Below are 23,467 nucleotides of genomic sequence, written 5' to 3' on the forward strand. Positions count from 1 at the left end.
GGGAAGACAAGCACTGACCAGGAAAGTACTTTGTAATTTTCTAAACTATACAATGCAACTTTCAAGTTTTGACAGTGCAGTTTTCCCTGCGAACAAAAGATTATCACAGGGCAGCAGTGTCTTCTTTTCCTTTTTTTGTGAAACATAAGGAACTGCCCATTTACTGGGAATAGTTTGGGTGATTTGTAGTTCCAAGTGTCTGAATGGTCAGGCTGACTAAAGTGTTATCGATGCATTTTCAGCAATTAAAAATACCAATATTATGACATCAACAAATCTGAAAAACATGAAAAAGCAAAACAGAAACCGAATGAGGCAATTAAACCATTGGTCTATATTCAGAGCACATAAATGTTATCAGTTCAATACATGCAACCTTTCAAATTTTAATATTCGCTGGTCTCACCCCGTATATTGTACTTATTGAGTGTCTATTTACCTATGGTGTGTGCTTTATAAGTTCCAGATTACATTTAAGTTTTGGCATGTTATTCAACAACTACCACTTGCCTGTTAACCTCTGGTTCCTGGAGACCATGCCTACTAGAATGAGCTGTATGGTTTTCATGCAGACCACTGCAAAGGAATAGAAATATTTCATAGCAGGAAGAGGACCCCAATGCAGATATTTATTGATCTAGACTACACAAAATGATCAAAGTTATAATAATGATAGAATTAGTTTGTACCAAACTAGTTTTTACCAAAAAAATAAATAAAATTGTGCAATAGTTTAAGATTAAAATTCCAACTCATAAACAAACAGAGTGCCATTTACCTGATAACCTCTGGCTCCTGTACATTGTGCCTGCTATGGTCAGGTGTCTCTGTGTCATGCAGCACACTGCAATATGGTAAATATTGTTGATGAGAGGGTGTAATGCATTTATAGTGCTACAGTCCAAAGGCAGTTGTCAAAGACTTACATTGCCATCTCAGACTGCACAACTTCTCCACCAGTTGAGTCCTCATTGGCTTCTGTAATCTAAAACACCAGAGTATTAAAATATAAAAGAAATGGAACAACAAATGACAAACAAGAACAGAGGACAAGTCAAAGACAAGAACCAAAACAGCCACACCTAAAATGAATGAAAGCATAACCACAGAAGATCAGTCTTTGTGTCAGGGCTCTGTGTGCGGGCAGGCAGAGAGGAGGATCCAAGTGCAGGACTCGAACACAGAATTGTAAATCAGAACCTCAGCTTTATTGCTGACATGAAAACCAACCGTGACGTGACGTGACGTGACGTGACGTGACGTGACGTGACGTGACGTGACGTGACGTGACGTGACGTGACGTGACGTGACGTGACGTGACGTGACGTGACGTGACCAAAGAAACACACAGGTATAATCTGAGGGTACAACACGACAACTGGCAGGGAAACACACAAGGCTTAAATACATACTGAGGTGATTAGGGAATGTGAAACAGGAGGAGAGCACAGCTGGGACTCATCAGACATGACGAGGCAAAACTCAACACATTGACATAGTACACAGACTTTCAAAGTAAAACAGGAAACTGAACAGACGTGGACTAACCTAGGGGATACGGTGACAGAACAAGAGACACACTGACAGAGACGACTGTATACTAACAGAACACAGAACCACGACCTAAGAAGGAGAACACAAGAAATGCCCAGGACCTAGGGAGTTAGGAATACTAGCGACAGAAATCAAACCCAAGAGAATCAAAACACATCATGAAATCAAAGCTAACTAATACAAACAGAAAAACACTGAGTCCACAGACTCAGGACCGTGACACTTTGGGTAGGTAGAACTTAGGATAACTGAGGGGGGAAAAAATTAAATAAATAAATAAATAAATAAATAAAGGAAAGGTTAAGGACATTAACAAAAGACAATGAAAAAGCCAGAACCCAGGAAACTAAGATTACAAGAACAAAATGACCCTAACCCTAAAATACTGTTAGACCACAGTTGAAGCTTGCTCTACTGCATTTCTGTTATTAACAGTGAATCACCTGACGGGGCATTATTTAAGCATAGCCATCTGGCATAGTGATCAGATGAATGTCTAAAATCCGTTGGGGAAAATCACAGCATTTATTATTCTGAGCAGTAACATGTTAAAGATGTCTTATAAAATACCAGGGTGACTGGAGCGCCTCTGAGTTACAGTAATAGTGACAATTATGCCATATCAGCCACCCGAGTGGAACATTTGAATACCTTTGGACGGACATAAAGATTGGAGCGACCCAGTAGGTTTCTTGCTCTAATTTCTTGGGGCGTCTCCTCTTCAAGAGGAAGAATGAGCCGCTGTCCATTCACTTTGCATAGATCGAACTGCAAAGGTATGTCTGCAATATTGTCCCGTAGTGCCTGCCTGAATTCAGCTGCATTTAGGTTTACAGGAATGACCACTCGAGTAGCAGGAGTGGCATCTGTAATCAAATTTAAACCAAATTAGCTATCCCTAAAAACGGAAAAGGGTAAATTGTCACATTGTAGTGTCTCAACATCAACTTATTGGTGCAAGAAAATAAAGATTACAAAGGTGCTAAAAATCTAATGCCAAATTCTACAATTTGTAAACAACTGACACCATGACGTAATTCTCTTTTTTCAAACCCATCACTCCAAATAATTAATATTAATATAAATATTGATTACCCCTATGAGATCGGTAGTGTGTCAGTGTGGGATTCCTTAGTACTGACACCTTAAACGTTAACTGGCGATGTCTGGTTCTCCCGCCTCTTGGTCTGCGCACTGGCCCACCTCCGTGCTGTTGGCGGAAAACTCCAAAGCTATCATTAGACCATGAGATAATTTTAGTCAAACTAATGACACAGAGACACCCCCCCCCCCCCAAGAAAAAAAAAGAAAAGAAAAAAAAAAAACACCCAACACACTTATTGCATGCATTTTTCGATTGTCTCGCAAATTAAATGCTCCCTGAAAATATGGGATATGCTACATTTATAAACTAAAATCTTTATGCATAAATGCACATAACAGGGATTAAAATGACTGTCATTTGAAGTCGTCAATCTAGGATAGACATTTATGATTACAGAATTTGTTGTTGAATTGTAACACATAATTAGTAAACGAGCCATTTATTATTTTAAAAATGTAAAAGTTATTTCCTTTTGCAAAAACAAAAAAGGCGCAAAGCTAAAAGCTTGCCAATAGAGTAACCACCACCAAAGCATTTCACCTTTGTAGAAGAGATGTCCCCTCTTCACTGTCATCTTGATTCAGTAGCCGGTTAAATTGGGCATTCATTCTGTCTCTGATATCAGTGACTCTCCGTCGAAATGCAGCGCTCCGTTCGGACATGACTGTCCACAAAAAGTCCGCCAAAAGGCTGGGCAGATATATATATATAGCATCCCTAAAATTCAAAGTACGGCGGGAGAAGGTACATTGTTTGTGATTGGATCAGCAAGACTGAAGGTTGTGTGTTTTTTTTTTAATCCACCCCTTACCACAACCTGTGATCAGAATTTGTGTTAACCAATCACAGTCAACCTCATATTTGTGTTGTCTCAATCAAGCTATGTGCGACAAACTACATACAGATGAATGCATGCGAAATCTCTGCGCCAACAAAAAACACCGTAAGTACCCTAGTTAATCTCAATTATTGTTCGACTTTGCTAACTAAAAGCTAAGCGATGATTCAAAAACATTGCTTTGTCCTTTTAAGCGCATGTTATATGTTAGCTTTGTATTGTAGTAAGCGAAAAAAAAAAGTCATGCTGAGAACCTTCACAGACAAGGCATGCTAACCTTGGTCCGTTAGCAATGTTGCCAACATGCCATTTTAGGTGAGGCATGTTAATAAGGTCTTTAATATGGTACTCCGTTTAGCCACTTTATATTATTTAAAATACGGTTTTATAACACTTGTTACATTAGCCGGAGTAAGCTACACGGTACTGCACTGCCATCCCAGATAGCAAGACGACATTGAATTGATGTTGATTTTTTCTATAAAGTACCGGAGAAAGTAGATTGAATGTTCTTTTGTTATCACTGATTTATGGTCTAGTTACAGTTCACCAGCTATGTCGACGTGCAATTTATGTATATCTGACCGGGAAATTAAAGCAGCGATCACTTGGACTGTTCCGTATCACCCCTCTTACAGTGGTACATCCCTCCATGTAACCATTCACAAGTCTTGTACAGTAGAGCGGGAATTACTCTCAGCGGAATTGAGAGGAGAAAGTGGATGCAAGCTGCCGTTAAACTTGACTTAAGAAGAAGAAGAAGAAGAGAGGAGAAAGCAAAGTAAAGAAATGAATAAAGAACAGTCAGTATATGCAGAAAATAAATAATGAAGTTAAAAGACAGCATGGTCTTCATGAACCCAGGGTACAATACAAAAATGTCGTTTTATTTAAGTGAACAAAACAATGTAGATCATGTTCATTTTGTTAATTAGTTGGAAAAAAAAACAAATGACAGCATTTAAAATAAACAAAGATAAATAACATAGATGGGAACATTTGACAATGGAATTGGAACATTATCAAAAATGATTTTTCAGATATGCAGAGTAGAAGATGCGGAGATTTAAATTTTTAACTTGGATGTGTGTTTGAAATATGAAAATATTAGTTGACATCGTTGACATACTGTTATTAAAGATAGGAATATGTATGAAACGTAGATTCAAAAGCTCTATTAACAGAACTATAACCTGTTAGAATCTGACATTTATTTCAGATGCATTCTGTAACTGTTCACAGTCCCAATACTTAGTGATGACAGAGTGTTTCCAAAAGTGCTCAGTCACAATTTTCAGAAGACTAACATGAAATTTTTTTGATTTATTTAAATATATAAACCTGTTGAAAGTAATAATTTAAATTTTTGTCTTTGTGGGATCACAGTACAAAGTATGGCCTGGAGGATTTTCATCTCAAGGTGCAAGAACATTCTTAATGACTGTACACAGCGGCTGCTGATGGACGATGTTGGGCCAGATGTACTACAGTTAGCGTTAAGGAGGTATGATCAAAGCATGATGGAAAACATTTAACATTTTAACTTGCATAAAATGTTTAAGGGGAATATGGCCTGAAAATATAACATGAATTAAGAAGTAATTTTTTGATGTCTTTGAGGTTGGCTGAATTGATTCAGGAAGTCGAACTGTCTACTCAGCATGGCCAACAAGGTAAGCACATATTGTATCGATTCCTTGACTGATCAAAAGTGTGAAATAAATTATGACTCTGTCTTAACCTATTTTCCAAATACACCAAACGCTTATATATTTTCAGGCTCTTTTGGATACCAGGCACCAGTGGTTTTCAACAGAGGTAGAGGCAGATCCCTTTACCTTATCACTCGGGAACAGCTTTCATTCCTGAAGTCATGTGGATTCACTGCACCTCAGATGGCTGATATTTTGAATGTTTCACTTCGTACAATTCGAAGACGTCTGCGGTCAGTGACTTTTGAAACCAGTGTGACTTTCAGTTCTTTTGTGACACACACCCACTGTTTATTCAAATTAAGTGGTATTGTGAAATTGTAAAAATTAGTATATTTTGCACTCCAGTACGAACACCCATTCCCCAACCCGAGAATCACCACAACATAACCTAACAGACCTACACCTTAGTTCACAGATTCACTTTGTCTAGGGTTTATTTCTGGGATTTCGCACAACCCAGGATTCAAATCATGAATACATAATGGGCTTGGACTGACAGCATTATGAATGAAATGGGCTCTATTATTATTATTATTATTTGGAAGCAGCCGGCCCCCCTCCCCTGTCAACGTGTTGTGTGTGAGACTTTAAATCATCAAACTATAAAATTTAAATTTTAAATTGTTATTGATCCCTTTACTCCTGGTCCTAAAGTGTATATTTATTTTCTTACTCTTCTTATATATATTGTTTGTTTATTTGCACTGCTGTAACTGGAGCCTCGTCGTCTCGTCTCTCTATATACTGGAATGTATGTAGCGGAGATGACAATAAAGTTTACTTTGATTTCAGCAGCGAGCAGGTGCACTGAGGGCTCTCGCGCTCACTTTTCGCATACAGAATTTTGAAAAAAACATCGGTGCAAATTATAAGTCTGTATCATAATGTCTCGTGTTTTCGTGTTTGTTGTTTTGTTTTTATTTTGTTTTATTTTGCGAGTTGGTTATTAGATGCTGCTCCAGCCAGCCAGAGAATCCCCCGCCGCCCCGCCCTCTCCTCCCTGTGCCGCAAGCAGCAGGCGCACCTCGCAAACGGAGGGCGTCATTACTCCCAGCAAATGGGCGATAGAAAACCGATCGGTGCCTATGCCATCCCCAGTATGTGCTGGCATGACGTCGGGGCAGCATGAGTACGAGCAATTTATTTATTTATTTTTGCCGATGCCCGTGATGCCGCTCCGGGCAACCGCCCGTGTCGCCCGTATCAAAAACCGCTACTGATCTGGACACAAGCAATGGAGGCACAACTTGTAGAACTTTGGAAAGCTCATCCGAGACTTTTCGATGTGGCCTCACAAAAATATCACGACCACAACAACCGTGAAAATAATTTGATGGGCATTGCTGCTCAATCACAGCTGCCTGATCAATGTTTTTCATTAGCAATTTAACAAAGTTGATGGTGAGGGTGTGCGTGTCTGTGTGAGTGAAAGACAGAGAGGGAGAGCGAGCAACAGATTTTCTGTTATAACCTTCATTTTATGGACGCACAGTGTGAGCACTCAGGTCGCATCAGAGCATCGGGCCGTATAGTGTGAGACCCTCGTGACCTACGAACTTCGAACCTTTGAGCAGGAGCTGAATAACGCGACTGAAAAAATCGCAGTGTATGCCCAGCTTAAGGTTGTCTGAAAACTCGCTAAATATCGACAAAGTCACTAAATTGGCAACACCGCTACTACTACCACCTCTTCCGCAATGATGTGTTTTCCTCTGATTGGGAGAAAAGAAAGGGGAGTGTACGGAATGATTCGATTGTCTGTTTGAGATTGTCATTGTTATTGTTCTAAATAAAGTTTATTTTAAAAATATGACTACCTCTTCCTCTATCTTTTTATCGCGGTTTGCAAACAACTTCAGGTGCCTTAGGCTACGTTCACACTGCAGGTCTTAATGCTCAATTCCGATTTTTTTGATCAGATCAGATTTTTTTGTCTGCTCGTTCACACTACAAATAAAATGCGACAGCAAACGCGCTCCAGTGTGAACGGTCAAAGCGGCCCGCATGCGCAAAAGAAGACGTCACACACAACGCGCTCTGTTTAGACCCAGAGCAAACAATATTGTTTGACTGATGGCCCTTAATATAAAGACTTCGGACTTTACGTTTCCCAATTTTTGCTTTAAGTTATTTTGTTATTTACATAATGTAAATAACCGAATAATTATCCTTATTGCTGTTTAAGAGAGGAGCGGTGCTTCAAAGGATAGTTGCAGATTTCACCACCTGGGTCTGGGTGCAGTTCCCCCCTCCAGGGGCAAGGGTACCTAGACCCCGGTTCGTAGAGTACGCTTGGGGAGTGTGATCGTGTGTACAGCCTCTCTTTATGTCTGTCTCCACGTTGGTTGAGTGTGGAGTAAGTGCATATGAGAGCATGAGGGTGGGAACGGATGTTTGTGTCTATATGTCAGGTTGGGTATCAGACGCCACCTCTCTGGGGACATCTCAGGCCCTCCAGGGTTTGGAGGCCTATCTCCCCCTACCACCACTTCCCCTGCCAGTGTCGGACTCCCTCAGGTGTCGGTGCGTTGGTGGTTCTTTGTGTCTGGGGGTGGGCGTCCGGGTACACACCGGCTCACTCCTTGGCGGCCGCTTATCGGGGCCTGGAGCCTGGGGCTCGCTCGGGCCACTTCAGAGGTGGGGTGCCCCCGGCCTCTTGGCCTGGGGCTCGGTCACTCAGGCACAGCTGGCTGCCGGTGGAGCTCACGGGCGCGTCACTGCAACCCCCCCTGGCTTCTGCTCCGCGGCTGCTGAGTGAGCCCTCATCTGGGACTCTCCTCAGCTCTTTCTGGGACAGTGGCGCGGCTGCCCCTCTGTTGGTCTTCCTTGGTCTCTTGTGTTCTGGGGGCCTCTGGATGTCTGGAGTTTTGATCTCCTCCATACCTGCTTCATACCCTGGAGGACGGGGCTGTGGCTCCCCACACTCCCTAGCAGATCGTTACATGGAGAAACCTTTGGAATGCAAGCATGCTGATCCACACAGGTATGCACACAAGTGTACACACGGGTATTCACAGACGCGGACTACAGCTTTCTTGGCTGCTGCCTCAAAGCACATTGTGCGCTGTCTATCTTGCGTGCTGCACAATATCGTTTATTATTTAGTATCTACTGATATCTACTGCTAGCTAGTTTATTGTGATGGTGCCGTTTGTTTTTTTTAACTATGTTGCTTTCTCTTCTGTTTTTTTTCTCCATACAGGTGACCCAGGTGGTTTTTTTTTTTTTTTTTTTTTTTTTTTTTTTTCTTTCTTCCCCCCCTTCTCACCGTCTCTTCTCCCCTTTGGTTTTCTTTCTCTCCCTCTCTTTCTTTCATTCTTTCTCCCTGTCCTGTCCCGTTTGTAGCAACTGAAAATAAAATAAATTCATAATTATAATAAAGGTCAATCAAATGGACCAATATGGCAAGGCCATGATGATCCACTTGGTAAAATAAATCCGCTTGGCATCTTTCTTGGCCTTAAGACAACAATTCTGATGGCTAAAGATCCAAACGGGACACAAAAAAAAAAAAAAAATTAGTATATTTGAATGTGCACTAACTAGTCAAATAATGATGTGTGTTGTTATGGCAGTGATAAAATACTCATGTTCTTTTTGTCTGATTTCAGACAGTGTCATTTCACCCGTGCATCAATGAATGCGGAACTGACTGACAGTGCGCTGGATGAACATGTGCAGGACATTGTCGCTGGCAATGAACAAATTGGTCTTGAGGCTGTCAGAGCCTCCCTGCGAGTACGTGGACTACGTGTACAGCGAAGGAGGGTTCGAGCAAGCATGCTACGGATAAATCCTGGAGCAGCTGCCATAAGAGCAGTTTTGCGGAGACCAGAACGAAGAACATATCAGGTTGCAGGTCCAAACTCATTGTGGCACATTGATGGAAATCACAAGCTGATAAGGTAACCAAGCACACTGATTTGTTGAACACCTATTTTGACCAAAGTGAAATTCAGCATTACATCAAATATAACTGTTGAACAGTAAGACACATCCAATAGAGCCAGGCCCTGGGATGGGCAGTCCTCTAACACAACTGGTTATGTTTAAAGGGGAAAATGAGAGAACACAGACATCGCAAGCAACGTACAGACAAACTTGACATGCAATAGTGCCATGTAAATCAATTAAGAGTGTGTGTTTCCATTGTTTCAATAACAAAGCAGAAATAAGATTTTTCTTCTTATGGACCACGGTTTTAGGTGGAGGATAGTCATTCATGGGGCTATTGATGGATACAGTCGTCTTGTGGTCTTCCTTCGTGCCTCAAACAACAACCGTAGCAGTACTGTTTTATCAAGTTTCATCAGAGCCGTGGTATCCTATGGTGTACCCTCGAGGGTCCGGACAGACAGAGGAGGGGAAAACAATGCTGTCTGCCTGGGGATGAACATTTTCAGAGGCTTTGATCGTGGAAGTGCCCTAAGAGGAAGGAGTACCCATAATCAGAGAATTGAGAGGCTCTGGGGCTATCTGTGGCGAGGAATGACCAATGTGTACTGTGATTTATTTCACCACCTGGAGGAGGAAGGCATCATTGACATTGACAATGAAATGCACCTTTGGGCTCTCCATTACATCTATCTCCCAAGGATCAACAGAGATTTGAAAGACTTCACTCAACAGTGGAACAATCATGGCTTGCGGACAGAGACACACTTGAGCCCATTACAGATTTTTGTCCGAGGCAGCCTCCAGCAACAGGGCCGAGCCTCAACTGCCATGCAGGACATCTTTCAGACCAGAGCAGCTGCTGCTGATGGGACTATTGGTGGGACAGCTGATGGTGGTGTGACAGCCACTGAGAGTGAGACGACTGCTGCTCAGGGCTCAGGTGCAGATTCTGGTGGTGGTGCTGCTGCTCATGGTACAGATGAGCTGGGATTGCTGGTCGACTGGCCTGAGAGGATTACTGTGCCAGACATTGAATTTACTCTGGATGGACCGATGATGGAGCAAGTGGTAGAACTATTTAATCCACTAAGTGGCACCAGAGGGAGTCATGATATTGAGCTCATCACTGGCTTAATATACTTTCTGGACTCCACATATCACTGAGACAGTTCAATTAATGACTGAAACATAATAGCAGCAAGTGGAAAGACTTCAAAATATCTAGGTGACTGGATACATATAATGTGAAAAGTTATGATACGTGTTTACTATGTACCATTGAGTAGTGGTGTAAATGCTGCGTGGATTTCATGATGTAGATGACTGATTTATAATAAGTTACATAATATCATGAATATATATAGTTTGTGTTGAAATGTCTTTATTTGAAATGTACATGTGTAAAGTGTAAGAGCTAGTGTCTCGTGAGAATACCCTTAACGAGAGTACACGAGACTTTGCATGGACTGCGAGGGAGTAGATGTCTCTCATGAAGCGATTTTAAGTTAAAAGTTTACTAAAAGAAAAAGCAACACAAGGACTTAAGGACCTCTTTTCAGGACAAGCAGCCAACGAGGTATTTGTCATTTGAGAAATGTTGTTATTTGTGTTTGGACTTAATATGTGTACTATAAAGTTGCTAATTGATTTGTACTGTTCGCTCGTGACCAGTTCTCATGGTGTATCGGCGTACTGGTGATGGTGAAGCCGAGGAGAGAAGGCCCAAGTAATAAACGCCCGTTTCAAAGAACCGACCTGTGTCTGTGTTGTCGTGATCAAGTGGAGATATAAGAACGAGCTGTGTGACACTGACAATAAAAATGTTGAGTGATTTTTAAAGTGTGTAAGATGGAAGTTGTGAAGTTGAAAGTTTACAACTGAAACAATCTCGATAAAGTCAACTTGAATAATCTAAAAGTTACAGCTGTTGATATTGATAAATACAACTATAAAGCATTGACAGTAAATAATTAAAAAACTATAGTAGGTCTTGAAGTGGCTCAGTATAGTGTAGTAGGTATAAAATGGTTTAGCGTGTGTGATGTTGTGACAGTTCACAGCAGAGAAAAATGTTAACATTAGCGAGCAGATTATGTTTTGCTTTGTACAGATTACGCTTTGTACAAACATAGTTCTGAAAATACTGGACTCCGGTGTAAAATGTGAATAAAAAAAGAGCAAGCAGTGATTTGCAAATGTCAAAGGCAAAGTTTATTCACAGTAGAACATAGAAAACATGTCAAATGTTTACACAGAGACTACGTCGTTAAAAATAAGTCCATTTTAATTTGATGGCAGCAAAATGTTTCAAAACAGCTGGGATGGGGCAAGAGAAGGCTGGGAAAAAAGTGGTTCTAAAAAGAAACAGCTGCAGGGATATTTTAAGAGTAACAGGTCAGTTACATGATTAGATATTAAAAGAGCATCTTAGAGAAGCAGAGTTGCTTTGGAGGAAATGTGGGCAGAGGTTGATCAATCTGCAAAAAACTCCATTAACAAATTGTGCAACAATTTCAGAGTAATGTCCCCAAGTGTAAAGTCTTTAAAATATTCCATCCTCTAGAGGCATAAAAATATATTTTATCAAAAGATTCAGTGACTGGAGAAATCTCTTTGCAGAAACAATGAGGCTAAACGCCATGATGTCGTGATCTTCAAACGCTCATAGGAAAGTTATCATCATGGAGCATTAAACAGACTTGATTCTGTCATGGAAATCAGTGCATTTCCTGTATCCTTTGGGGCAACAGACCTGAGTCACACTTTTAGAGAAGTACCTGGTGAGGTGGATTGAGAGGAATATCCATGATGCATGGCAGTTTGTTCACTCACTTCCTCTCCACCACAGCTTCCGAAGTGCAGCCAATCACAGAGCTTGCTCTCCTGATCCAAGAAGAACACATCAAAGTGCACTGCACAAGCTTGCTCACAAAAAATAGCCTGCCCATACACTGCTTGTGTACAGCTTCTGTTTTGATCTTCCAGTTCAGCAAATGTATATATGTGGGTGTCCAGGTATTTGTGCTCCTCCACCACATCATATCAGTGGGTTCAGTATCTTATACTTTTGTCAAGATAATGCACACTGCAGCCAAGAGTTATCAGAAAGAAGCCATTACCAAGTTACATGGATTCTTTTTTTTTATAACTTCATGTCATATAAACTAGTTATGTTATGTGCAACACTGTCATGTGCCACTCTGGTTTTATGTTTCAAATTCGTGTAAGACATCCAGAGTACTCTGATGACATTGACAAGGACATCTCCAGTTTACATGGGAAACTATTATTTCAGGTTCTTGAGATTACTTATTTACGTCACTTTTGAGAAAACGTACATACAGGTCTGATTCAAAACTGTATATCTATTTTTTTAATGCATGTTGAAAGGGCAAAAATATTCCTGAGATACTGTTAACATTAAATTTGAAGGCTATTATACAGTGGTATTACTTTAAACTGAGTAAAACGGTATTTTGATAAAAGTTAAGGTCTCCCTTTGTTTCAGAAAGAGCATACTGTCATTTACTTGCTTTTACTATTTATTTATATGCCCTCCGCGGACCATCTCTGCACTGCGTGGGTGATTAGTGGCTCCCTGCACAGTAAGGGCTGCACACAGGGACAAGACGCACTCGGTTACGATTGGATCTTCCCTGGGCAGGGGGAGGTGATGAACTGTATGCCACTTTTTCATTGGCATACATTAAGTACAATGTTTTATTGCCTACGGTGGGGCAGGTCACATACTGGGTGAAGGTGGGCAGTGTGGAGTCCAGCGAGACATGATTAAAGTCCCCTGATATTAGAAGAAGAGCTCTCGGAGATTACGTTTGCAGTCTGCGGACCACAGAGAGTCACAGGCTGCCTCCACGGATGCTAACGGCTAATAGCTCAATGTCTGTGTTGCAGAGTTGTTCTTTCACAGCGATGTGCCCAGAGATACCTCAACCGTCTTTAACAAACACTGCCAGCCCCCCTCCTTTCCTCTCACCGCTGTCTCTCGTCTTGTCCGCCCGCAGCAGCTGGAAGCCGGGCAGCCTACTCACAGAGGGAGTACCGGGCAGTGCCGGGATACTGCCACTGTGACCGGGTTAGTGTCATTAGCTCCTCAATCATATCAGGGAGCGATCTCACATTTTCAGTGATTACAGGAAGGAGAGATGGTGTGTGAGGTGTCCTCGGGAGACATCACCCCAGTTTCTTCCCTCACTGGGGATGTAGGGTCTGTCTGCCGGTAGCGCAGCTGCAGGGCGCAGCGCTTAACAGCTGATCCCTAATGTAAACAAAGGAGCCATGCACCAAGTGTCCAAACACGGGTGAAAAAAGTGGAGACAAAAGAAGAGAAAAGTCAACATAACTAGCACGAAGCGGTAATGCAAGATGGCAGGATCCGATTGCTAAGACATAAGTTAAAGGTTAAGAAAAGTAAAGAGGAAAATAAGAAAGAGGCTCAGTTAGCTGCCATAACAGGTAACACAGTTAAGGTTTCAGAAAAAGTATTCTGTCGTTTGTTTGCTCGATCATGCCTTAAACACATCAAAATGCATAGTGGGATTATAATACAAGTGAATACTGTGACAAGCACTGGTACTGAATAGGCAATCGCTTAGCAGCAAGGTGAATCGGTGATGCATTAGTGTGGTCTGCACTTCCTCTTCTTTGATTGGGTGAAATGAGTTGAAAGTAATTGGATGAGGGAACCATGGGGAGTGCCCTGCATAATTTCAATAAAACGCCGTTTTAAACGCCGTTACAGCTGGCAGAGAACGCCGTAAAAAACGCCGTTCAAAGATGCATAAAAGCGGCGTTTTGTGCCGACTAGCGTAAAAAACGGCGTTTCCGTCTGTCTTTGAACGCCGCTTTTTACGTCACTCGGATGGTGCGTTCAGGGCGCCATCCGAGTGGCGGAAAAAGCGGCGTTTGTCGGAACAGAACGCCGTTTTTTTCGGCGTTTTGAATAATTAAACGGCGTTTTTTACGCCATTTCTTAACCAAACGGGTTAGGAAAGTGGCGAATTTTGGCACTAATGGCTTGCCATATTTTTTTATTATTTTTTTTTTTTTTACCGCGTTCTGAAATTATTAAACTGCGTTTTTTTTTACACCATTTCTTAACCAGAAGAAAAATTGCAATTTCTATCAGGCTTTCAAAATTTACTTTGAATCTTGCAAAACTTTTACAATTAACATGTGAACATTTCAAAGATTGTTTCTACAGTGACAAATCATGGCATTATCAAAACAGTAATCCCTTACTTTGAAGGCAGAACTTAAACGCAGCAAACGTGGGTGGGAGATGAATGTGATAGTTGTACTCTTTCAGATTTTCAAGGCCTCCAGATTTTCATGGTTTCTTGGTCCGACAGCTTTAATCATAAAGAGAAGATGATATTACTTTTGTTGCCTCTCTTCTACCATGGTTTATTTGCAGGTAAGAAAAATTTTCAACTCTATCAGCAGCCACTTTTTTTTTTAACGTATCCATTAACTAGAATAAAGAGGATATAAACGGGATACAGACAATGCAGTTATTCTTTGTGGCTTTAGAAGGGAATTTTATTGGCACAGCTACTTTTCTTAACCTGTTAAGCCCCAAGGGCAGTGCTGTCAACTTAGCGACTTTTTTTTTCTAAAAAGCGACTAGTGACAAATCTGGCGATCTTTTCTGGTGTTATTGTTGACTTATGAAGACTTTTTGACGTGAAATCACGTATCGCTCTTACTCTCAAGCGGGAGCTGCAGTGGGGTGAGGCGGTTCATTTTTTGTTTTCGTTGCCACTGTTTTTTCTATTGTCTCTTTTTTGTCCATTTTGATTGTTAATGTAGTTTGTTAATAACGTTATGGTTAAAAATGTTCGTCTTTTACTCTTACTTTTTTGTGGATCACAAGGTTTAAAAGTACTTAAAAAGACACACACACATACACACACTAAGGCTACGTTCACACTGCAGGAGAAAGCGCATCAAATCCGATTTTTTTGACCCTATGCCACCCATATCCGATCATGGTATGACAGTGTGAACGGCGCAAATCCGATATTTTCAAATCCGATCTGGGTCACTTTCGTATGTGGAACTGAATCCAATACATATCTGATGTTTTAGAAAGCGACTGCTGTTTGAACGGTCAGGTCGCATTAAACCTGTCTTTTACGTCACCGACACAAGACAGACGCCAATTATCAGCGCCGGGGAAGCGCCCGAGAAGACATCGCGAACGCTTCCTGGCCATCCCGTGTAGATGTCAGTGAAACTGTTGGGAAGACAACGTTGGAGAAACGTGAACATTTTATTTATACTGTATAATCTGCAGATTCTGACAGAAATCTGCAACTATCCTTTGAAGCACCGCTCCTCTAAAACAGCCATAAGGATCATTATTAGGTTATTTACATTATTATGTAAATAACAAAATAACTTAAAGCAAAAATTGGGAAACATAAAGTCCGAACTCTTTATATTAACGGCCATCTGTCAAACAATACTGTTTGCTCTGGGTTTAAGCAGAGCGTGTGTGTGAAGTCTTCTTTTGCGCATGCGGGCCGCTTTGAGCGTTCACACTAGAGCACGTTTGCTGTCGCATTTTATTTGTAGTGTGAACACGCAGACAAAAAAAATCGGATTTGATCAAAAAATCGGAATTGAGCATTAAGACCTGCGGTGTGAACGTAGCCAAAGTAACTCCGCCAGAGTGCGTATTTCGGGTCAAAAAGTGATCGCCTGCCAAAAACTGATTTCCAATGATTCCGTGTGTTTTTTATGTGTAGTATGTTTACATATGTTGCTAAATAGACTTTGGTGAACAGGTATTACAAAGGGGTTATATATAAAATTTAAAAATAACTGTTTCTCGAGTATCTTTAAAACTGTGTTATTGTACTTACATTATAACCAATCCGCTCCCTTTTGTCCACTTAAAATATGTTTACAGAACTATTTACAGAACAATTGTTGCATTTGTTGCAATTTCTGCTGTCCTCTTGGCCAGATTACTCTTAAAAAGACATTTTTAAAGTCAACAAGATTTTTTTTTTTACTGTATAAATAAAGGATACATAAAAGTCACTGCCAAAAACTGATTGCGGCTTCTACCTTGTTACGGGAATGTTGTTTAATGCTCAAGATGACTTTATATCATTCATGAGGGATACATTTGACATATGTTTCACATATTATAGACCAACAAGTTATTTATATCAGTTTAAATACGAGCAATCAGTTTTTGGCAAATACCGGAAATCAGTTTTTGGCAAAAGATCACTTTTTGACCGGTCCCAAGCCCGGATAAAGGAGGAGGGTTGGAATTGTGACATTTAAAAAATTAACAATTTAATTTGTAGTTCTAAATATATTCCAAATGCATTTTGGGTGGTTTTTTTACTCACTTTATGTCTCTTCCACGTTATTTTTCTCTCCTACAGCGTCGGTTACAATTAAATAAGCACGACAAATTATGCAAATTAGACGATGGCGTCATTAGCCAATATCGATTTTTCTTACTGAGTAGTTGTCAACGCTGCCCAAGGATTTTATTGTATATAACCACTTTCAAAATATGCTTTGGTTCACAGAAAACCATTAATCAACATACAAACATTATCTGTGCAAAGATTCATGCTTCTGAAGTGAAACAGTGAAAAATTACAGCACTTTTACTGATTTGGCACATTTTGACACTATGTGAGCTGAAATTTCTTAGGTATTTAACAGCAGAAATGAATTAACTCTATTTATGTGCCTAAAAATGCTTCTTTTTTGAATATTTTGGAAAAATTATCCACACGCTCACATCCAGTGGGCCCATTTTGCCTTGCTCTGTGGTCAGTTTAAATGGCTCCAGACCTTTTAAACTTTATTTTTACTGAAAACACAATCTTTTTCTAAATCCCCCCACCCCCACACCCAGTCGTTTTTAATATTTAACATTAATTAAGTTTTTAATGCCTAAATGAATGATTTTTAAGTAGTAACATATTTTAACAGGATACGATGTGTGGAGGTTTATGAGGTTTATGACTTTAACCGGGTATCTGGTGTGAGTGTCCTGGCTATGCTGCCAGCCGACAGCATCAAATATTTCTGGCACAACTTTACCTACTTCCAAGGTGCATGGAGAAGACAAGGATCTAAAGATGCGGAGACTCCAGCAACACTTAAACGTAATGAAAAAACAACTTTATTAATTGACCAATGCATTTCGACTATACCACCAGCCTCCAACAACCTGATACAAACAGTTGTGTATGTGTACGTGTGTGTGTGTGTTGTTTTTAAGTGGTAAATATTTGATTTGTATTAAGGGACACGAGTTGATAGACAAAAGCTTGTGACTATTTCACAAACTGCCATAAAAGTCCATTGTTTGGCCACATGAGTTTACCAACCTGAGATTAACGTTCTCTTTGGGAGACTGTATAAAACATATTATAGTGAATTAATCATAATTCTGATGATGTTTGTATATTTCATGTACTTATTTACTTATTTTGTAAATATTGTTCCACAGTGAAACACTCGTTGATGCACTCTGTCACTGGATCCTCTGGAGACCCAAACATCTCAGAGTTTGCAGGTGTTGTATTGTTTGATGGCACTGAGGCTGTTTACTGTGACAGCAGGAACAAGATATTAGAACCAAGACAGGACTGGATGAAAAAAATATTCAGCAATGACACTCAGCACTTGGCATTGTACACCCAACAGTGTTTTGAAGATCAGCCAAAGATCTTCAGATTCTTGATTTCTACTGTAAAGCAGCTGTTACATCAAATAGAAGGTACAGTAAATCAAGGAATATACTTAAGTAAAACTGATTAATGTAAAATCGTAATTTTAATCCATTTTCTTCCACCTATCCAGTTCATGGTCAGGAGCTAATCCCAGCTCTAACCCCGTTTTAGGGTAAGAGGCAGAGTACAACCTGAATAGTCCACAAGGGTGTCATACGGCCAATAGAGAGACAGACAACTATTCACACCAACAGCCATTTTAGAGTCACCAGTTAATCACCAGTTAACTCTCATATGCTTTCTGGACTGTGGCAAGAAGTCTGGAGAAACACTTCTTGCGCTTGCATGCTTCATGCTTATGTCAATTTGGCATAAGCATGTAAGCACAGGAAGAATCTGCAAACTCCACACAGAAAAGGAACACCTGGCACCAGGACGCAGCCGACAGTAGTAGTGTGATGCTTTAAGCATTATGGAGCGACCGTGGCTCAGGGGCTTGGGAAGCGCATCTGTAACTGGAAGGTCGCCGGTTCGATCCCCGGGCTCTCTGTCCTGGCCGTTGTGTCCTTGGGCAAGACACTTTACCCTACTGCCTACTGGTGTTGGCCAGAGGGGCCGATGGCGCGATATGGCAGCCTCGCTTCTGTCAGTCTGCCCCAGGGCAGCTGTGACTACAACCGTAGCTTGCCTCCACCAGTGTGTGAATGAATAGTGGCATTGTAAAGCCTTGGGTGCCTTGAAAAGCGCTATATAAATCCAATCCATTATTATTAAGCAAATTTCGAGCTGGGAAATCTTGGATCCTGCTGTCCTTGTGGATGATATTTTGACATGTACCACCTGTTTGCATTGTTGCAAACCGTTTCATGGAAAAAGTATTCCCTAATTGCTGTGGCCTCTTGCAACATGATAATGGACCCTAACACAAAGAAAAAATGGATCAGAAATGAGGAGCACAGCAACGATTTTTAGATGTTGACTTGTCCTTCAAATTCCTCATATTTCAATCCATCCTAGCACTGTGAGATATGCTGGACAAACAAGTCTGATTCATTCAGCCCCCTCCTCACAGCTTACAGGACTTAAAGCATCTGTTATGAAATCTGGGTCCAGATACCACAGCAAACCATCGGGGCTCTAGTGGCGTCCATACCTCGATGGTTCAGCTGCTGTTTTGGCAGCAAACGGAGGGTCCAACACAATATTCAACATGTGGCCATAATGCTCTGTCTGATTGGCATAATGTAGATGTATATTTTTAAAAAAATTGTTAGACTTATGCCCCCAGCCTAGGGGTAACTTGCAACTCCCCACTCTTCCTATTCCCAAGAAAGCGCTTACTGGACAGGATAATTCCACGTAGTGAGCAGAGGTTCTTTTGCTTTTGAGGTGAGTTGTCCCCAATAAAACAAAACAAAAACAAGCTCCCAATAAAGGCCAAACAAAGGACAATTCTCAATCCCATACTCCTAATTAATAAGAAACTTGAATACTAACATGGTTTATAGCCTAGATGTCTGTCACATGATTCCTGGGATGAATCAGTTTCCCCCCTCATCTTTTTTGTAATCTTGATTTATCATACAAACTTTAATAATAAAAAGTCAGCAGATGATCTGACTTGAATCATGTGTAAAGTGCTAATTTCAGATAATAGAAGTTGCCCATACAATGTAGAATATTGTCATAGTTTCTTGCTTACCCTGTTTTTTGTTGTTGTTGTTTTTTTCTTTATCTTTCCAGGTGTTCACATATTACAGAGAACAGGTGGATGTGAATGGAATGAAAACACTGATGAAGTGGTTGGTATGGTACAGTATGGGTATAATGGAGAAGGCTTTCTTGAACTGGATCTTAAGACACTGACATGGATCCCACTGAAACCAGAAGCTGCCATTATCAAAAAGGAATGGGATACTGACACAATTGTACTCAAAGACATTGAAAGCCTCCTCACTAAGGTTTGTCGAGAGTGGCTGAAGAGGTATTGGAGCTATGGGAGCAGCTTCCTGCAGAGAACAGGTAACAGGAATCACATGACCTGATGCAGTTTCACAGATACAGTAGTATCTATTTTATATTTTATTGTTGTTCTGATAATATGAAACAAAACTGGTACAATGTTTAGGTCGATTTTGTATTTAACTCTTACTGCAGTAAATGTGCCATAAATGTTTTATTCTTTTTTTTTTTAGCCTGAAATTTGCTGTTCATTACTGCTGACTCCAGGTCTTTCTGTAGTTCTCCAAATGTGGACCTTCTTTTAAAACTCTTCTGATCATTCTTTTCACTCCTCTGTCTGAAATCTTACATAGAGCACCTGGTCAAATTATATTCTTTCCATGTCCAGATTATTGCCCCATCATTGCTCACTCGAACCTTCAGTAGTTTGGAAATTCTTCTGTAACCGAAGCCACCAGTATGTTTTGCAACGATAAGATTACGAAGATCTTGAGAGGCTGATTTTACCCATTGTGAGATGTTTCTTATGTGACACCTTGGTGATGAGACACCTTTTTAAAGGCGATCAGTTGGGACTAAACCAGCTGAAATTAATTTGCACTAAGGCTTGATCCTCCATGTATTAATGTTAGGCTATGTATAGATTTATAATAGATTTGTTGTCCAAAATGTGTGAGGGATATGAGGGAATTTTGGGCCAGGTCACAATTAATCCTAATCACTCTGTGAAGGTATAGTGTATGAACAGTATTTTGGAGGCAACTCTAAACTCTTTCCCACCTTCAGTTCTTCCTTCAGTGTCTCTCCTCCAGAAGACTCCCTCCTCTCCAGTCAGCTGCCACGCTACAGGTTTCTATCCTGACAGAGTCATGATGTTCTGGAGGAAAGATGGAGAGGAGATTCATGAAGGTGTGGACCACAGAGAAATCCTCCCCAACAATGATGAGACCTTCCAGATAACTGTTAATCTGAATGTTTCATCAGTAAGACCAGAAGACTGGAAAAGATACGACTGTGTGTTTCATCTCTCTGGTGTTGAGGACAACATTGTAACCAAATTACATAAAACAGTGATCAGAACAAACTGGAGTGAAAACAACAGGATGGGTGAGAAAAACACTTAATTCTTATTTCTTTTGTTTGTTTGCTGTTACTATATGTGGTGTTTGAATGTTTTGTCCACTTTTTGTGTTTAAACTCACAGTTCCCAAGGAGCCTTTTTTTCATTGCCCATAAGGTTAATCCTATTTAAATTTCACATTCACTGTTTAGACCATAGGTGTCAAACTCTGGCCCGTGAAGCCATACCAAATTACTATTAGAGCTGGCCTACTGGTATTATACAGCTAATATATGTATCGTTTAGTATTAAGCTTTGCTTGTTCCATATTCAGTTTTTCAGCAAAACCTGTTTGAGTCCATAAGAAAAGATTCATTCTTATATCTGGAGGAAGATTTTTTTTTTTTCAATAATTATTAATGTTAGCCTGCGACTTTGTTCCAGTTTTGAATTTTGGCCCACTGTGTATTTGAGTTTGACACCCCTGGTTTAGACTATGCAACCCTGACACTGATCCTGGAATTTTAAAATTCTTCACAATGTGTCTAATCTTTATTATGTTTAGCCTCACAATTGCAGCGCTGTTACTAAATGAATTTAGGTGGTGTTTTGGGGTGAGAAAAAGGCATGCATACAAATCTTACATAAATGCCTCCTACAATGAACTTCTTTAGCTGACATTCATCCTGTTAAATTCTAAAGTGTTACATTCATATTTTCTACCTTCATGCTAAGTATTTTAAAGTGGCTGAGATTTGTACAGAGCGACTCCCAATCTCTTCTCTATCAGCAGTCATTGCTACACTGATGCAACTAGTGCCACAAGCCACGGCTGCTCAGGATGCAGGTTTAATTTGGGGTTGTCTTAGATGACTTGATAAATAGCTGCAGTCTCTTCCACCCCTATAACCTTCTATTCATTGGCATATATAATGTGTTCTTCTGCATAGTCTTGGTGTGAATTTTAACCCAATAGCTGGGGGTTGGATTGGTGGGTGCCAAGGCATGCCCACACACTGATGTGCCATGCACACTTCACCTCTGGGGATCCAACCTGCTCAGAGATCCCCTCCACCTCTTCCATGCCGCAAGATGCCCAATTTCTGTGGTGTACCATGAAGAGGAAAAGTAGGAGTCTTAACAGAGGAGAGGCTGGCAGGGGGGACTTCCCCACATGGCCTTCTTTTTTGCTTTTTGGCCTAGCCAGCCAGAGAAGCAAACACTAGATGCATCCCACTGCCCTGCGGGCAAACACACAACAAATTGACAGCAGTGATAAATAATATCCTACAATATTTCAGGACCACTCTGGTTCCTAAATTGCTTTTCTGTTGGGGCAAAAAATTTCCATTCCCCCCCCTACAAATCAGACCCATAATCATCATAATGATTTCACATCAGTACAGCCTCATAGAGAGATAATACTCCCCCCCGTTATCAATATGTGATTTAAAGATTTCATGATGAATGAATATCATAGTAATGAGTTCATGTGTGTATTTCATCTTGTTGTTTTTCTGAGCAGAATTAATCTCCATCATTGTTGTTGTTCCTGTTCTCATCGCTATTGCTGCTGTTGGATTTGTTGTTTACAAAAGGAAAAAAGGTGAGAGCTTCAAATAGACTGAGCTGATGCTTTAATTAAACTAAACAATCTGAAATTATGTTTTCTTTTTATTTCATTTCAGAAAAAGAAATTGCACCTCGTAAGTAAACTGTTTTACCATTTTACTTTGGTCTGTGGTTTTAGAAAGGTTGTATTGATATTGTACAATAGTCTTATGATATATAAATCCAAAATAGGACCAGTGGAATAACTATGTGTTTTCGATCTTACAGCTCCTGTTAACATGAAGGAATTTTCTGAGGCATTGAACTGAGATTTGAAACCCAGCCCACACAGCGCCACATGGAAAGCTATACACACCTGCAGTTAAACACATTAAAAGCAAAGATGTCACAGACTTTGAACTCGGACCCGGGATTTTGACAGTTTTTTTCCCCTTGTTTTCTATTTGATTTTTATTCCTTTTGACTTTTTAAACTTAGTTAACCAATGTTGTTTCTTCTGTGTTGTTCATTATTACAACATATAATTATTATTATTACAATATTATTACTATGTGCATTCGTATATTGTTAAGTCTGTCCTTTAGTTTTGTATTTGTGGTTATCTTTTGGTATTGGATGATTCTCCTTGTCACCTCCTGTTCTTAGTTATGTTGGTGGTAATGTTAGTACCACCAACACATGGAGGACCACAAGAGCCACGCGCATCGAAATAAAGATTTCTGTGCTTAAATAATGAATTGTAGAATAAATTCTGCATTTGTAAATTCATTTTTGAATTCCAATTTAATAAACTGCATTTCAAACTCCTTTTTCCAATTGCATTTCAAAAAACATTTTTGAATTAAAATTTAATAAACTGCATTTCAAAATCCTTTTTCCATTTGCACTTTAATAAACTGCATTTCAAAATCCTTTTTCCAATTGCATTTCAAAAAACATTTTCGAATTCCAATTTAATAAACTGCATTTCAAAATCCATTTCCCTTTCCTGTTCGCTCCGGGATTAGCTGCTGGATTAGCTGCTGGATTAGC

General features: G+C 40.2%; 3 protein-coding genes across 3 annotated transcripts; 2 read left to right on the top strand and 1 right to left on the bottom strand.

The window, feature by feature from the left end:
* Nucleotides 1-26: 26 nt before the first annotated feature.
* On the bottom strand, nucleotides 27-4,139 carry LOC120715670. The gene is made up of 6 exons (XM_040002758.1): nucleotides 3,200-4,139; nucleotides 2,650-2,786; nucleotides 2,206-2,420; nucleotides 927-985; nucleotides 779-844; nucleotides 27-576 (listed from the first exon to the last, which is right to left on the bottom strand). The coding sequence occupies exons 1-6, from the start codon at nucleotides 3,319-3,321 to the stop codon at nucleotides 489-491; spliced, it is 687 nt and encodes a 228-aa protein (XP_039858692.1). The 5' UTR covers nucleotides 3,322-4,139; the 3' UTR covers nucleotides 27-488.
* A 985-nt stretch (nucleotides 4,140-5,124) lies between these two features.
* On the top strand, nucleotides 5,125-10,403 carry LOC120715668. Its single transcript, XM_040002756.1, has 4 exons — nucleotides 5,125-5,170; nucleotides 5,277-5,442; nucleotides 8,824-9,117; nucleotides 9,418-10,403. The coding sequence occupies exons 2-4, from the start codon at nucleotides 5,393-5,395 to the stop codon at nucleotides 10,271-10,273; spliced, it is 1,200 nt and encodes a 399-aa protein (XP_039858690.1). The 5' UTR covers nucleotides 5,125-5,170; nucleotides 5,277-5,392; the 3' UTR covers nucleotides 10,274-10,403.
* A 3,983-nt stretch (nucleotides 10,404-14,386) lies between these two features.
* On the top strand, nucleotides 14,387-23,234 carry LOC120715669 (major histocompatibility complex class I-related gene protein-like). The gene is made up of 7 exons (XM_040002757.1): nucleotides 14,387-14,543; nucleotides 17,619-17,888; nucleotides 19,585-19,863; nucleotides 20,590-20,910; nucleotides 22,389-22,469; nucleotides 22,552-22,569; nucleotides 22,703-23,234. Exons 1-7 carry the CDS (start codon nucleotides 14,459-14,461, stop codon nucleotides 22,741-22,743), a joined length of 1,095 nt encoding a protein of 364 aa, XP_039858691.1. The 5' UTR covers nucleotides 14,387-14,458; the 3' UTR covers nucleotides 22,744-23,234.
* Nucleotides 23,235-23,467: the final 233 nt, after the last annotated feature.

Source organism: Simochromis diagramma, unplaced genomic scaffold, assembly GCF_900408965.1.
Source record: "Simochromis diagramma unplaced genomic scaffold, fSimDia1.1 OVJJ01000451.1, whole genome shotgun sequence".
Classification (NCBI taxonomy): domain Eukaryota; kingdom Metazoa; phylum Chordata; class Actinopteri; order Cichliformes; family Cichlidae; genus Simochromis; species Simochromis diagramma.

Bases quoted from the DNA above. Each gene is read 5' to 3' on its own strand.
- LOC120715670 (XM_040002758.1), bottom strand. From the start codon at position 3,321: ATGTCCGAACGGAGCGCTGCATTTCGACGGAGAGTCACTGATATCAGA. The intron at 845-926 runs GTAAGTCTTTGA...ACCATATTGCAG, and splicing joins GTGCAGTCTGAGATGGCAAT to TGTGCTGCATGACACAGAGA. The intron at 577-778 runs GTAAATGGCACT...ATTCCTTTGCAG, and splicing joins CAGGAGCCAGAGGTTATCAG to TGGTCTGCATGAAAACCATA.
- LOC120715668 (XM_040002756.1), top strand. From the start codon at position 5,393: ATGGCTGATATTTTGAATGTTTCACTTCGTACAATTCGAAGACGTCTG. The intron at 5,443-8,823 runs GTCAGTGACTTT...GTCTGATTTCAG, and splicing joins ACAATTCGAAGACGTCTGCG to ACAGTGTCATTTCACCCGTG. The intron at 9,118-9,417 runs GTAACCAAGCAC...CCACGGTTTTAG, and splicing joins GGAAATCACAAGCTGATAAG to GTGGAGGATAGTCATTCATG.
- LOC120715669 (XM_040002757.1), top strand. From the start codon at position 14,459: ATGGTTTCTTGGTCCGACAGCTTTAATCATAAAGAGAAGATGATATTA. The intron at 17,889-19,584 runs GTACAGTAAATC...TTATCTTTCCAG, and splicing joins GCTGTTACATCAAATAGAAG to GTGTTCACATATTACAGAGA. The intron at 20,911-22,388 runs GTGAGAAAAACA...TTTTCTGAGCAG, and splicing joins GAGTGAAAACAACAGGATGG to AATTAATCTCCATCATTGTT.